The sequence below is a fragment of the Lates calcarifer genome, linkage group LG7_1 (genome assembly GCF_001640805.2).
Source record: "Lates calcarifer isolate ASB-BC8 linkage group LG7_1, TLL_Latcal_v3, whole genome shotgun sequence".
NCBI classification, from domain to species: domain Eukaryota; kingdom Metazoa; phylum Chordata; class Actinopteri; family Centropomidae; genus Lates; species Lates calcarifer.
The window spans coordinates 1,363,759-1,377,846 of NC_066839.1; the positions used below are offsets into that span (position 1 = coordinate 1,363,759).

The window sequence follows — 14,088 nt, forward strand, 5'->3', positions numbered from 1 at the left end:
TTGTCATAAGATGTTTATTTTAGTGAAAACCAGTAGACTCCAGTGTTATTGTTCCAGACCTCTGACATGATGTAAAACTGATATGTAAACCTTAGAGCAGCTCAGCTTTGAGTGATGTGTGTGTTATTATAACAGAATAATCAGCAGCAGAATTACCTTTAAAGCTTCTTAATACTGAGTTTAAAAATAATAGCATCACACATGGCAAACATTGTTGGGATTTGTGTCTCTCATAAATCCATTGATTGAATATCTGTCATAACAAAGTGTTAATAATCATTAAGGTAAATTCCATTAATCTGAAAAATAGAAGTGTCACTACTCATCCTTGCTCCAGGCTCCAGATTTCAGCTACATTCAAAATGCATTAGATGAAAATATAGTTTCTACCACACTGAGAAAACAACCAGTGTTTGTTTAAATGCAGCTTCATCAGTGTTGCTTTAGGAATTGAACATTTCTTCCCTCTGGCTGTTTTGAAAACACAGAAGCTACAAGGTTTTTGCTCAGTGTGTCTTTTAAAAAAACGTACACCAGCATTGTCTTTGTGTGTAAACATATTTTTATTCCTCTGCGCTGACGTCAGCTGTGGCTGGAGGCTTTATGTTTTCACATTGTTCACCACGTTGTAACGCTTTGAGGGAATTTCTTCAAATTTGCTACAAATGTTCACTCGGACTCGAGGATGAATTGATTAGATTTTGGAGGCCAAAGGTCACTGTGACGATAACTCCTGAATTCACAAGCTAATTCACTGCAGCTGGACTGGTTGGAGACTCTCAGATGTCATGATTTGCTGCCTTTCTTTTGGGCAGCACAAGACATTTTTAGATGTAGCTTTGGACTGGGTGAAATTGTAATGGGTATGAAGACAAACCAGCAAATTAACAGACATTCAAAACATCATAGTCATTATGTTGTCACGTTGCAGTTGTTCATGCATATAGTTCCCTGGTATCTTCAGCAAAAGGCTTCAAAAACATTTGAAGACACCTGTTGGAGACACCTGTAAACTAAAAGTGGGATTGTTGTGACAGTGGATTGTGCTGCAGGAGGCTGTTCAATCCTTTTCAGTCAGAGCCTGCAGCAAACACTGTCACTGCTGCTGCTACAGTATACAAAGAAGATCATTGCCTTATAATAGGAAAGTGTTGATTTTAGCAAAAACATAAATGAATTCAATATTTTCTGTTGGTTAATCCAATCATCTCTCTAAACCAGGTTTAGGCTGCATTATAAAAGCAATTAGATTATTAGGAATAGCTGAAATGTTCTGTTGGGAACTTCGTGGCCTTGTTTACCAGTTTTCAATGTTTTTGATGTGATCATGAAATTGAACCTGGTAAACCTGCAGTTCCTGCTGATCCTGCAGGATCATTAATCAGTAAGGCATTGACTGTCAGCTCATATTTATACTAACCAGTCCATGGCTCATGGATGGTAGAAATATTAAGTTATAAAGCTTGGTAAAAGAAGAAGAAAGCTTTAGGGGGACAGCGTCAGTAAAATGTTGTTTTTCCAAACCTCAGCTCCAGGCTGCAGAGAAGCTGATGGAGTACCTGATCACACTGGGGAGCAGCAGCATGTCAAAGTCCTTTCTCATTCGTCACATCCTCTCTCAGATCAGCGCTCTGGCCGATCAGCTCTGGCAGGCCTTCCAGGTAAACACCCCCACTGCCTCACCACACCTGCTCCTGCATCCCACCCTCCTCCTCCTCCTCCTCCTCCTCCTCCTCCTCCTCCTTCTTTTTCTGCTTCTTTCTTCTTTTGGCTCGGTGACAGCTCTCTCTTTCTGTCTCTCTCTGCTCCTTCATGATGAGCTGCAGTTTTCTTCTCCCTCTTTGTGTCTGTGTTGTGTTGCCTTTATTGACATTCCTTTATCCACCTCATATGAACAGCACTTTATCCATTCAAACCGTACTGAGATCATGAATCTCTCTCTCGTACTCTCGTAGCTTTGTTTATTTCTCTCCCCCACAGACTCTCTCTCTCTGTCTCAAACACTACTATATTTCTCATTTTTGCTCTCAGAGTCGGCCTTTGTGCGAAGCTTCAGGTGTAAACATTTTGCCCTATTGACTCACGGTCACTTCTGAGCCAACATAATCAATACTGCGTCCCACCAGTTTCCTGTCTGCCATACATTCAAACACCTCTCAGCAGACCTCAGTCACTGCCTGAGTCACAGGCCAGAGCGAGAGCTGCATTTGGCCGGCCCGCTTCCTGTGAAAGGCAGAGCTGAGTGTCAAGCCACTGGGGGTCCTTCGAAATGGAAATGTGAAAAAAGGAAAAGGGATACAGATGAATCCCCCTCCTCTCCCCCTTCACCCCTCCTGCTGAGCCTTCCTCCCACTCAGCAGGGTCGGTCATGCTCACTTGCGCCTGTTTTTCTCCCTCTCCTCGAGAGAGCCTCTCGACTCGGGCGATGCCAGAAAGAGGATTTTATCAACACTGCATTTCTGAGAGCCGAGTTAAAGAAAGAAACAGCTGAACCCACTGTTCACTGGAGATATTGACGATGCACAACAGCCTCGTGCTGCTGTGGAGCTATTGTCTCCAGCAAACTAGCATTGTATTTACAAACAAGAATCAAGAGTCTCCTAAAACTGTCACATATGAGTGCAGCGCTGCCGTCTTCCTCTGTACATTCAGGAAGCCTGTAATTGCAAACTTAAACTCAGCAGCATGTTAGTGTAAACCACTGTTAATGTGTTGGTTTGACATTTCAAAGCATGCAGACAGCCATCAGTGTGTGTCCATGGAAATGTCTTGAGTCCACCCCCTACCACCTCCACCACTCTTTATTCTGTCAAGGCTGAAGAAGGGAAATGGGAGATTGCTTTTGAAGACGCGCTGTATTTGAAGACTGTCTTATTTGCTTGTAGCTCCACGCCTGCAGCTCTCTCTGTGGTTCACCCTCTGGGGGGGGGCAAGGTCTCAGTGGAGGGAGCTCTGTGCCTCCCATCATATAAAAAGCTACAGAGGAGACTTCATCTATATTCCCATTAACATTTTACACACTTAGCTCATGCTGTTAGACAGAGTGAATCGTAATGGGTGTAACTGTTGAACCTTCAATCCCTGAATTCTCACTGTGGAGAGCAAACTGTTAAGTCTGTCAGAGGTTGGTATTTATCCTGCCCCGAGGTTATGTGTAACAAAATGCTCTTTGAACCTGAGAAGGCTATAGTGAGGGATTGGATTAAATACTAATTACAAAACATTTTCTAACGTGAATCAGCCATAACTGATATTTTTATACAGACAGTGTATCTTAAGCTTTACACTGAGCAGAGCCTTACTGCTCTGCTTCACTCTCACCGCTCTACCAGTGCTGTTCTCAGCAGACAGACTCAGTTAGAGTCCAGCTGGTGAACACAGTGCAGCATTTAGCAGCTAAAGAGTCTGATATTTCCGTCAAGAGGTGGTGGAGACCAAAAGCAAAGCTAAAAGAGAAACGTGGCTTCAGATAAATGATAATGTTGATCTCTAACTGCTGGATGTGGAAATAAACTGTGTGTTATCAGGTCAGTGTTGATAGCTTGTTTGTTCTACCTTCAAATGGCCATAGTTTTGCCTTTGTTTGCACAGGTTTAAAAATGTGCGGTTTATGCTTCACTCAGTACGACGGAGGTGATTTGTGCTGCTCACTATACTGACAAATTACTTTGGACAATCTGCAGACTGAAAAGAGTTTTTTTTTTTTTTGCAATTACTTGAAAATGTCAATTTAAAAAAATGTGCAGTTACAGGGTCATTGTTTCATTTTAAATTCAATTTTTAAAATATCATTTTGTGTTTCACTGCAAATACAATTAAATTTTCTTTTTGATGAATTGAGGTCAAGGCAGAAATTTCAGAAATGAGAAATTACGGACCTTTGGAAAACCACAAACTGAAACCTGTGTGGATGGTGGGATATTACAAGAAATATGAGAGGAAATTGTTGTTTTTAAAATGTTTCAGCTGCCCTTTACAAGGCCACTGTGGGTTGAGACAAAAAAACCCAACTGAGTCCTGATCAAAGAATAATACAAACAACACACAACTGTATGTTTATGAGCACAATTAATCAATACTATGGGAATTTGAGAATTAGGGCTACATGGCACATTCCTACTTCTACTAACACATGGTAGTAGTAGGAGTAGTAGTACCAGAATGGTAAGAGAGAGAGGTAACTTCAAGTGACATTAAACTCTATGTCACTTTGCCGAGGACCTACTGGGACTCTACAAAGACTCTCAGAGAGTTTCTTGTCCCCTGTTTGAAAACCACTGAGCTTTGCGGCTGCCACACCTCCTGTATAAAACTCTGAGCTTTCATACACTCCCCAGGCAGAGTCAAAGCCACCGACAGTCAATAATGCAGAGTGAAAAGTGTCTCTCAGCGTGGAGGATTTCTTTTTGTGTGGAAAAGTTAAGGCAGTGATGGCTTCTTTGTATTCTTTTCAGTTCAGCTCCCAGTCTTTTGACTTTTGTTATTTAATGTCAGGATTAACACAACTATTATCAAAATCACTTTACTGTGACACACTCCACAGGGACAGTGCCAGAACCTTTTGATCACACCTCATACAGTACTGTGCAAAAGTTTTAGGCACTGCAGATATTTAGCTCTTTCATTCATATCATCATGGAGGCATCTGATCTCATCCTGCAGCAGGACACCAAAGATAAACATTCATCCAGACTCATGAAGAAGTGTCTTCAGAGAAAAGAAGACCAAGGAGTCCTGTAACAGATGGTCTGGCCCCCACAGAGTCCTGATCTCAACATCATGGAGTCAGTCTGGGACTTGAAGAGACAGAAGACACTGAGACAGTCCAAATCTTCACGATGTTTGAACAACCTGTCTGCTCGTCTGCGTGACTTCAGCTCTGTCTGTGTGAACACGAATCAGATGAGAACTAAAAAGCAACAGTGTCATCTCAGCGGCATCGTTTCCTTCCTCAGCCCAAACCAAATGAACCGAACTATGGGTGTGAAAATGTCTTTTAGACTCTGGCACAGGCAGGTGCAGCCTTTTATCAGTTTAGTTGAACTGCATGAACAGACGTGCCTGCAGCTGCCCTACAGCTCGACATCAGAGAGCACAGGATAAAACGCCTCAGAACGTGTGAACCTCCTGAACGTTTTTCAGTCCAGCACTCGGATCTGATTTTGTGAGCTGTGTGCGTCATCAGGTATCCATCGCTCGCAGAGTTGCTATGCATTGCCATCTATTACTGGTGAAAAACATTGATTACAGCTATCAGCACAGAGCATTAGTCATACTAACTGCAAATGGAAAAAGTACACGAGTCCCACTGGAGCTGGAGTGGTGAGAAGCCTTGGTTTAAAAACTTTGTTTGGTATGATTTTACAAAGAGGAGCACTCACTCAGGGCTATTCACTGAGTCTCTTGAATAATCAGAAATGCAGCATTTTGTTGGTTTTCATTCTAATACTTTAGCATGACTGACAATGACATGGTGGCTCTGAATGAGGCTTCATCATTTAGAGCTGTAAGGAGGTGGTGTTCTTTAATTTTAGCTCATGGAAATGCCAGACCTGGACTTTGATTGACAGGAAAAAGCAGAAAGAGAGAAAAAGAATCTGTTGGCTTCTTATCCAACTCTTCTTTAAATACTAACCTGATAAAAACATGTAGGGCAGAATGATCTCAGAGGTTTTTCAGAAATTATTGCCTATGACACACACTCCCAGGTAAATGTTCTCTAGAAAACAAGACGAGGATGTTTCAATCATAATCATGTCAGTCAGTTTATGTAATCCCAGAGTTTATAGGTATATATATGTCAAAGTAACATCCAGATGAATTCAGTGGCGACCATTATAGCTGACAAAGTTTGAACCTGTAACTTATTAAGACACAGTTAATGTTGTGAGTTACAGTCATGGCTCTTGATATTTAGAAATCACACTCTTTCTTTCACTCTTGCAGTTGATATAAAAACTATCCTCAGCTCTACACTCTGAGAAGGTTAAAGCAAACACTAAGACCTACTGGGACTGGATAAAAAATCGATTTTCACATTAATCGTAGTTTTTATTTGAATGATTAGATATAGATTTTTAAAAAGACTGAATCAGGAGATCAGTGCAGATATCCAGCCTGGAGACTCTTTCACCTAAAGTAAACCTCTGAGTGTTGATGCTGTGTCCTCCCCTGTGTCACTCTGTACCAGTGTCAGATCCACCAGGTGCTGTGCGGTATATTTTTAGTATCTGTCACTCAGTGGTTTGTGTGGGAGTTTTAGACTCAGTTAACCCTTCCTTCCTGTTGATAACAGACACAAAGGCTTTACTGGTTTGACTCTCTGGCCTCCTGTGCACCCATCACTATTTCTGCCGTGTTATCGTGCATCAGAAAGTGCCTTCCTCTTTCTAACTGAGACCCAGGTGTGGACACTTGTCTGCTCAGGTGATGAAATACCAACACCAAGTCTTCAGGTAGCAGCCTGTAGGTAGCATGTCGGCAAAGGCTTCCGGAGTCCAGTTACAAATTTAGTTTAAAGAAATTCTTGTTTTGATTTTTTTTTTTTTGCTTGACAGTAGATTTTTTTCCTTTGACCAATGACCACCAAAATCCAATCCGTCCAAGACAAATGTGAAGAAAGTCCTGTTTGGATATTTGGCACAAAAAGAGAACAGAAGGAGAATATTAAGATCTTGTTTTAGCCAAAAGTGTTATTGTTAAGAAATTAAACATTAAATGCTCGTCCTACTTTGACATACTGCTCTGAAAACTATCACAACAACAGTTTGAAGAGAGAATGAATAAGGGAACTTTTTTTAGTTTAAGGAGGATTTCTCTACATTTTCAGTTTAGCTAAAACATCCTGAGCACTGTAGAGCTGCAGGGATTAGCTGTAATTCATGGATTAATTAATCAAAACAAAATTTGTTTTGTTAATCAATTGTCACATGTGAGAATTAGCTGCTTTTCCTGGATTATATTATAGTAAATTAAATATTTGTGCACTTTTTGTTGGAATAATAAAGACATCTGCTGAGGTCACCGTGTGCTGAAGGGTACTGTGATAGCTGGAGCACACGCTTAACTGATAATCATTAATAAAGGCCTTGGACAGTGAATCCTGTATCACATATTGTTCCAGACCATGAGCTGTCTGTATTGCTAGTATTCACTTCCTAAGTGGTAGTTAAAAAATCTAAAATTCTCCGGTCATCAGCGTTACCACCTGCCACAGCAGAGAACACCAGACAGGCCTTCACCCTGCTCCAGCTGGTGGTTAAGAGAGCAGATCGTTCCCATCTGTCCGAGGACTCTTCGCTGACTCAGGCCTTTACGTTCCAGAGGTTGAGAGGACAGGCGATGATGGCTGAAGGGCTTAGTGTCATGCTCGCACATCATCAACCTTTCCTTGTTATCATTCGTGTCGTAGCGGTGGCGACCTTAACAGCCCCTGTGGGCGTTCGCCTGGAGACGCATGCAAAGCAATGAGCTAACGTAGAAACGATGGTGAGCAGGTCTGTGGGTCACTTCATGATGTAAAATATGGATAAGTGTCATTCATAAGGCTGGAACACAGTTTGTTTTCACGTTCATCTGCTGAAGTTTCTCTGTGCTCGCCTTAAATCTCGTTTTAAAACGAACATACGAACTGGATTTATGACGGCACAACTCATCTGAAAGTCAGTCCAGTTTACAACTTACACAGTTGTTATGTAGAAGTTTGATCAAATCAAGTTTGGTCCATCAAATGGCAGAAAATAGTGAAAGATGTCCATCACTGTTTCCTATAGGACAAAGAAAGCCCTTTAAATCAGCTGTATTTTTCAATCGTTGGTATTTCACTGCACATTCATATTTAAAACAATTATAAAAAAAATAATATACTTAAGGACATGTTTAGATCTACATCAGACTTCTCCTAGAAACTCATGGTGAGATAAACAGGATAAAACCGAACATACATAGAAAAATGTGGTTATCTAGTTTAAAATTTAAGATGATGAATGAACAATATTTGAGTTTGAATTCCACAAAATAAAAAGCAAAACAACACAAAAACCTCTGTATCTGAATGAAAATGTAACAACATAAAGGAAGATGAAGACACTGAAGAGAAAGTTTTTCAGCCAGTGTTTTTTTCCTCCATGTTTGCCAAATAGATTTTAACAATCAATCAACCAATGACTTGATCAGTGAAGTCATTGTTTTGTCTGTGGTTGAACCTATGATTCAAGCAGTTCAGTCAAGGTAACAATATATAAATCGTTATAGGGCGTGTCACTGAACGCCACGTGATAAACCATGGGTTACTCTGAGCCGTCGAGTTTCATCATAGGAATCAACTTAATGATGAGCGTTTTGGGAGCACTGCTTCAAGGACACTGGTAGCTGTGAGTGGAGGCATTAAAGTCATGAGTATTCAGTGAGGGGCAGGGTGGAGGAGGCCACTGTTCCTGCCTGACATACATCCTCAGAGATGCTGTAGCCTGGTGCCACTGTCCTTGGAGCAGCGCAGCATACAGATAAGCTGTGCCATCTGGGCGCTGCGTTGTTCTGTCAGAGGGCGTGACAGTCAGCGGCGTACACCAAACAGCCACAGCCCCTCAGGACAAAGCCACCATGAAATCCAGCAGTAGCACTAAACCACTAGGCACTATAAATGCCACTCTCACATTATTACTATGCACCCTCAGTTGTCACTGTCCCACTGTCTGTGTTTTATGCAAACTGTGGGTGGTCTACAGCGAGCTGTCTCATCCTCACCCATTTGGTTCTTTCACTGATTTACTGGAAATGATTGTAGGTGGACGGATGACAGAAAAATCTCCTGTTCAACAAGAGAAAACAGATTCATCTCTTAATTAATTTGCCTGTTTATTATCATACTTGGATGTAAACTTGGTGTAACGGCTCAAACAATCCAATTAACTGTGGGGCTGAAACTGATTATTTTCATTATTGATTCATCTGTTGAGTCTGTTTCTCTGTGACCAACTGATTCATTGTTTTGTCTATGAAATGAGAGAAAATGGTGAAGAGTAGCGGGTGTATCTGTGTGGAGAGTCGGTCAACTTTCCCACTTTGGAGTGAAACTTCTCTGTGTTATTGTCTCATTAGGCTGGTCTGACGAGTTCCAGAGCCAGACGGTGTCTGGGATGATTGCCCTTAATGATATTAAGTTTGGCTTGGGGGATATTAAATTTGGCTTTGGGGTGATGAATTAGTTTTCAGACATGCAGGGATCAGTGGTGGTGGCAAAGCCAGAGGAAATGAGCATCACAGCTGACGCCTCTAAAGGCCAGTGCCAGCTCAATTTGCACTCTTTGGCTCCGCAGCCCTCGGTGAACGCTCAGGGAATATTTCTGCTGTGGGGACTGCTCAGTACATCCCATTACATCTGTAAAAATCAGGAGGGGGCTGGTTACCAAGTTTTAAATACTTCTAGTCCTACATTTTTCTTGGAATTCAATCTTTGAAATTGTGCGTTTAATGGGACTGCTTTGTCCGTGTGAGTGGCAGTGGTATTTGGAAGGAGAGAGTCTTAAAGGAGATGGGAGACGAGCTGCTGTGCACATGGATGACATTTCCAAGAAACTGGCTTCATGTGGCTTAAAGCTCATTTGTTCTCGTTCTCACGTGTGTCACCATGACAGCGTTAAAGGTCCGCCAGCTGTAGGGATGTGAACGCTGGTTTCCAAGGAGCAGGCTGTGAAACTGAGAGACGCTGAAATCCTTCAGTCGTGTCTGATTCTGAAAAATGTGAATCTGTTTTTAAAGACCATCATTTTTAACAGTTGAGGGGAGTGAGGTGATGGATTGTGCAGTGAAATATCAGGTGACGTTTCCCACAGAATGTCAGTGCTTGGTGTTGTATAACTGCTGTAGTGAAGGGATCATATTGAGTCAGATCTGTTGTGAGAGTGAGAAATAAATAACAATAAGAGAATGAATCCAACAATTACTGCCTGATGAAGATCTTCATCAGCACTGACTTTATCCTGCACCTGTTCTCAACTTGTTTTGGAGCCACGCTCTAATTATTCTCAGCTCATGATCAACATCTGCATTGGTTGTCCAGTTTTAGTCCCTGAAGCTAAAATATGAAAATATTCTGCTCCCGCCTCAAATGTAATGTCTGTATGGAAGTGGTCACAACCATGTGAGGCAGAATAAATATTTTATGTTCACACATTCAGCTAAATTGTACTTTCTACTACCAACATGATTTGTTATTGTCAGTACTGCTCTGTAATGTTCACACAGACGCACACCTACCATGAGAATTACAAAGGGCCTCCCTCTCTGCTCGAGTCTGCGTCTTTTTAATCCTTACTCACCACCTCTGCTCCGTTCCTCCAGGGAATAGAAAACCAATAACACACCTTTGCAGGAAAACAAATGATGACGACGACGTTACAGTTCTCTTCCTGCTGTACAGCTTTGTATGAAGGCGGGGAGGGAGGAGGGGGGTGCTGGCATGTTGAGTTGAGTCAGCAGTAAACTGAGAAGTGGAGATCGTGGCTCCTGATACAGGAGGAGCAGTAAGAACAAAATCATTGTCTGGTAACAATCAGTGTGACGTCCAGGTGCTGATAAAGACACCAGCTGCAGTAGCAGTTGTGTCCATGTGGAACTTTCTGAACATTTTATCACTTCACTAACAGTTAAAGCAGCTGTGCAGCTGTTGAAGTAGTGTGCAGTTATGTTGCCCCATCATCTTCTGTTGTTGTAGTTTGGGCACCGGTGAGATTTCAGGGACGACTCACTTTGAAAAATGGTCTCAGGCCTAAAAACGTCTCTGAGCTCTCAGGTCAGCTGGGACTGGTTTACTCAGTGTTCCCAGAATCAAAACCAAACCAAGCTTTATTTATTCACTTGTTTTAACTGTTTCTATTATTATTTTTAATATGTGAACTGTGAAGCACTTTGAATTATGGTGTGTCTGAATGGTGCCATATAAATAAACTCACCTTACCTTTACACCCCATCACTGACATGACTTCACACTGTTAACTTCCCATATACTGTGGGTGTAGTTTGCCCACTCTGGGTGGAGATAAAAGGTGGTGGATTGGACCACAGCAGTGAGAGGTATATCTCTATAAATACGACAGGATACAGCTCAGATACAAATCCCTGTAGACTGTTGTAACGCAGTCACAGACGTGTGTTTTATAGTATTTTACAGCAGGTTTAAGGTCAAAATCAAGGACTGCACCTGTCCATTTTATAATCTGTTGTAGAAAACTATCTCAACAAATGACTTCAGAACAATCACACCTGAACATGTACTAAGCCCACAACTTTATGGAGCAAATGTCGTTTTGATTCGATATTAATTTCTTCTGGTTCTGCTTGGTGTTGGTTGGTGTTCAGATAGCACGGCCATCAGTTTTTATTCAAGAGAGAAAATAATCAATATTCAATCTGCAATCATGTTTTTGAATTAAAACAAAAATCTCATTGAATCTGCATGAGGTCTACGTGGGTTGTGTTTGAATTAATTTGAACAAATTGTGTGTTAGTGTGAATTTGTTTGACAACCTGAGCTGGTATTGTCATTTCACAGCACTGTATAATGTGCCATTTGGATGCTTTTATCACATTGGTTTTCTGGGTGATCTCAGTAGTTGCGTTTCCATTAAAATGTTGAATCAAGTTTTAAGTGGATTTCAGAAAAGTTAGCAAAATGAAATGTGAGTTGGTGAGTGTTATCCACCACTGTTATGCTAATGTACTTGAGGATGTGACAAGATAACAGAATTAATGGAGCACCAACTCTGGTCCTTCGTGGCATTTCACTGCTGCTTCCCACCTAAGATGGCATTTGTTATTTTAATGAAAGAGTTTGTCTCCTCTGACCCACACGTATCCAGCTGTGGTTTTATCAGCAGCCGCCGGAATAAAAAAGGAGGAGAGTGAGAGCAACAAGGGCTCTTGTCTGGATTCAGACGGCTGTAGGTATGCAGTGCATCCTATACTGTGGGTTACCTGACAACTTTTTGTCTGTTTTCTTCTTCAGTACAAGAAGGGAAACATTAACCACATACTTTGTCTGCCAGAGAGCACTGGTGTTTATTTTTACACTGTAAAATATCCCACCCAGTACATAGGTTTGTCATAGCTAATTTAAAACGATATGTCACTCTCAGTTTTTATATAACTCACCTGTATCTGTTCGGCTCAGCCTCTGAAATCTAGTATCTTTAGGCTCCAGTCCACAGTAGAAGAAGCAGGAGCAGGTGCCACAGTGCAGCCATTTTAAAAACTGATATCATTCATTCATCTTCCACACTTACTTACTGCTGTTGGACAGATCATGGGGGAAATGAAAACTATCCCTGTAGAAAGATAGAAAAGCCACAGAACACTACCTCTGTAGACTTATACTATAGCCATCTTTGATTCGCACACACCCTTTAAAACTATGATCGCAGTTTCTCAGCAGAATGCATCAGGTGTATTTTGTGCTTTAAAATCTATGCAGTAGAAAACTAAAGGATGTAAAATCTATTTTTCCATTATCTCTGTACTTGTCATGTTCATATTTTTCGGGCATTTGGGGACATCTTTTGTGTAGAAGCTCTGGTGGCATCTGTGGTGATGGCTTAATTAATTAGCATTCTTTGGCTCTCTAGTCGCCTGTTGTCTTCGTCTCTATCTGTCATGTTCCTCCCACAGAGCTCGCCTGTCTCAGCCTTCACTAAAATAATCCACTGCATCTACTTCTACCCCACTTAATATTTGGTGTCACATCCATCCTGTGGATTTGGGTAGATAAATAGATAAGTACGTGGTAGAGCGGTGCTAATTGTACTGAATTACAATGCAGCTATGAGTGGGAACTATACACCAATCAGCCACAACATTACAACCACCACTGCTTAATATATCACACCTCTCGACCGGTGCCATTGTAACAAGATAATCAGTGTTCTTCACCTGTCACTGGTTTTAATGTTGTGGCTGGTTGGTGTATAGTTTCATGGTGTATAGATCATCATGGCCTTCTTGTTTCATGATGAGTTCAGAGACCGTGGGAATTTTCCTTTTTCTCTCTCTTCACTGCAGCATTTTTAATGTGCAGAAGAATTATTTAATGTCACCTACTATGGGTTAATCGTGCTGCACATTAATGCAAGCTATAGCATTCTAACATTACTTGAGTAATGGCTACTAGCACTTCACAGTCATAGTCATAATGGCTTTGACATTTTAGGTTGAGCTACAGTCTGATTGACCTACAAATCTGTTATATCATCTCGAGCACTGTGTAGAGACACACTGTGGTTTGTCAGCTATATTAAGTCTCCAGAGCAGCTAAACTTTGGCTGTCATTGCTGGGCAAAATGTAAAATTAATTGAGCCAATATTTAGACCAATCTGCACCATAGCCAAGTCCATTTAAAGAGCAGGAATTTGGCCCAGAAGAAAATTAATTAAGGCAGAATTGCCAAAAAACCTCCTGCACTAGAATCCAAACTGTGACTAAGCAGAGATGGTGACTGTCTACCAGTTTATTCCCAACATCCACTGAGGTGTCTGACTTTTACAACTTTAAATACACCTCACGTCAGCAAAGGAGGATTAAAACCACCTCTGCGTTTGGTCTGGTTTTCCTGATTCTTGTTCTTTTGGCAATCAGCTCAATGAGATCAAGATCTCTGTGGGCTCTTTAAATGTCTAAGTCTGTCCGTTGATGTTTAATTTACCGTTAATTGCTTTCAGAGTTAGACAGAACCAAGCAGTAAATTTCCCAAAACATGAGCTAAAAGAGGCTAGAATGCTCCATAGAGTATCAGAGTTGATCAGAATTCTCTGGTTCATTATTGTAAATGGCACAGTGTACAGAAAGGCTCTCATTAGATGAGTAATGACTAGTAGACAACTATTTTGCAAAACTCGATGACCATCACAAACCCCCAGTGTCCCTGTTTGTAGATGCACTGTCAGGGCCGTTTACCTTCTTTGCCACTTCGCTCGATGACAGGCGTCCTCTCGCTGAGGTGATCTGCGCTCGCTGTGGCGAGCTGTCCCACGTCCACCACTGCACATGACAGATTTGAAGAACGATCAGATTAAGGGGAGAGGGAGAGAAAAAGATGG

General features: G+C 41.5%; 1 protein-coding gene across 1 annotated transcript in view; it reads left to right on the forward strand.

Moving 5' to 3' along the window:
- The window catches only part of mei4 (meiosis-specific, MEI4 homolog (S. cerevisiae)), a 39,321-nt gene that overhangs the window by 12,788 nt on the left and 12,445 nt on the right, over positions 1–14,088 (forward strand). The window contains exon 4 of the mRNA XM_018674642.2: positions 1,530–1,661. Within this exon, the coding sequence (XP_018530158.1) occupies positions 1,530–1,661 (132 nt within the window). The remainder of the gene's footprint in view (positions 1–1,529; positions 1,662–14,088) is intronic.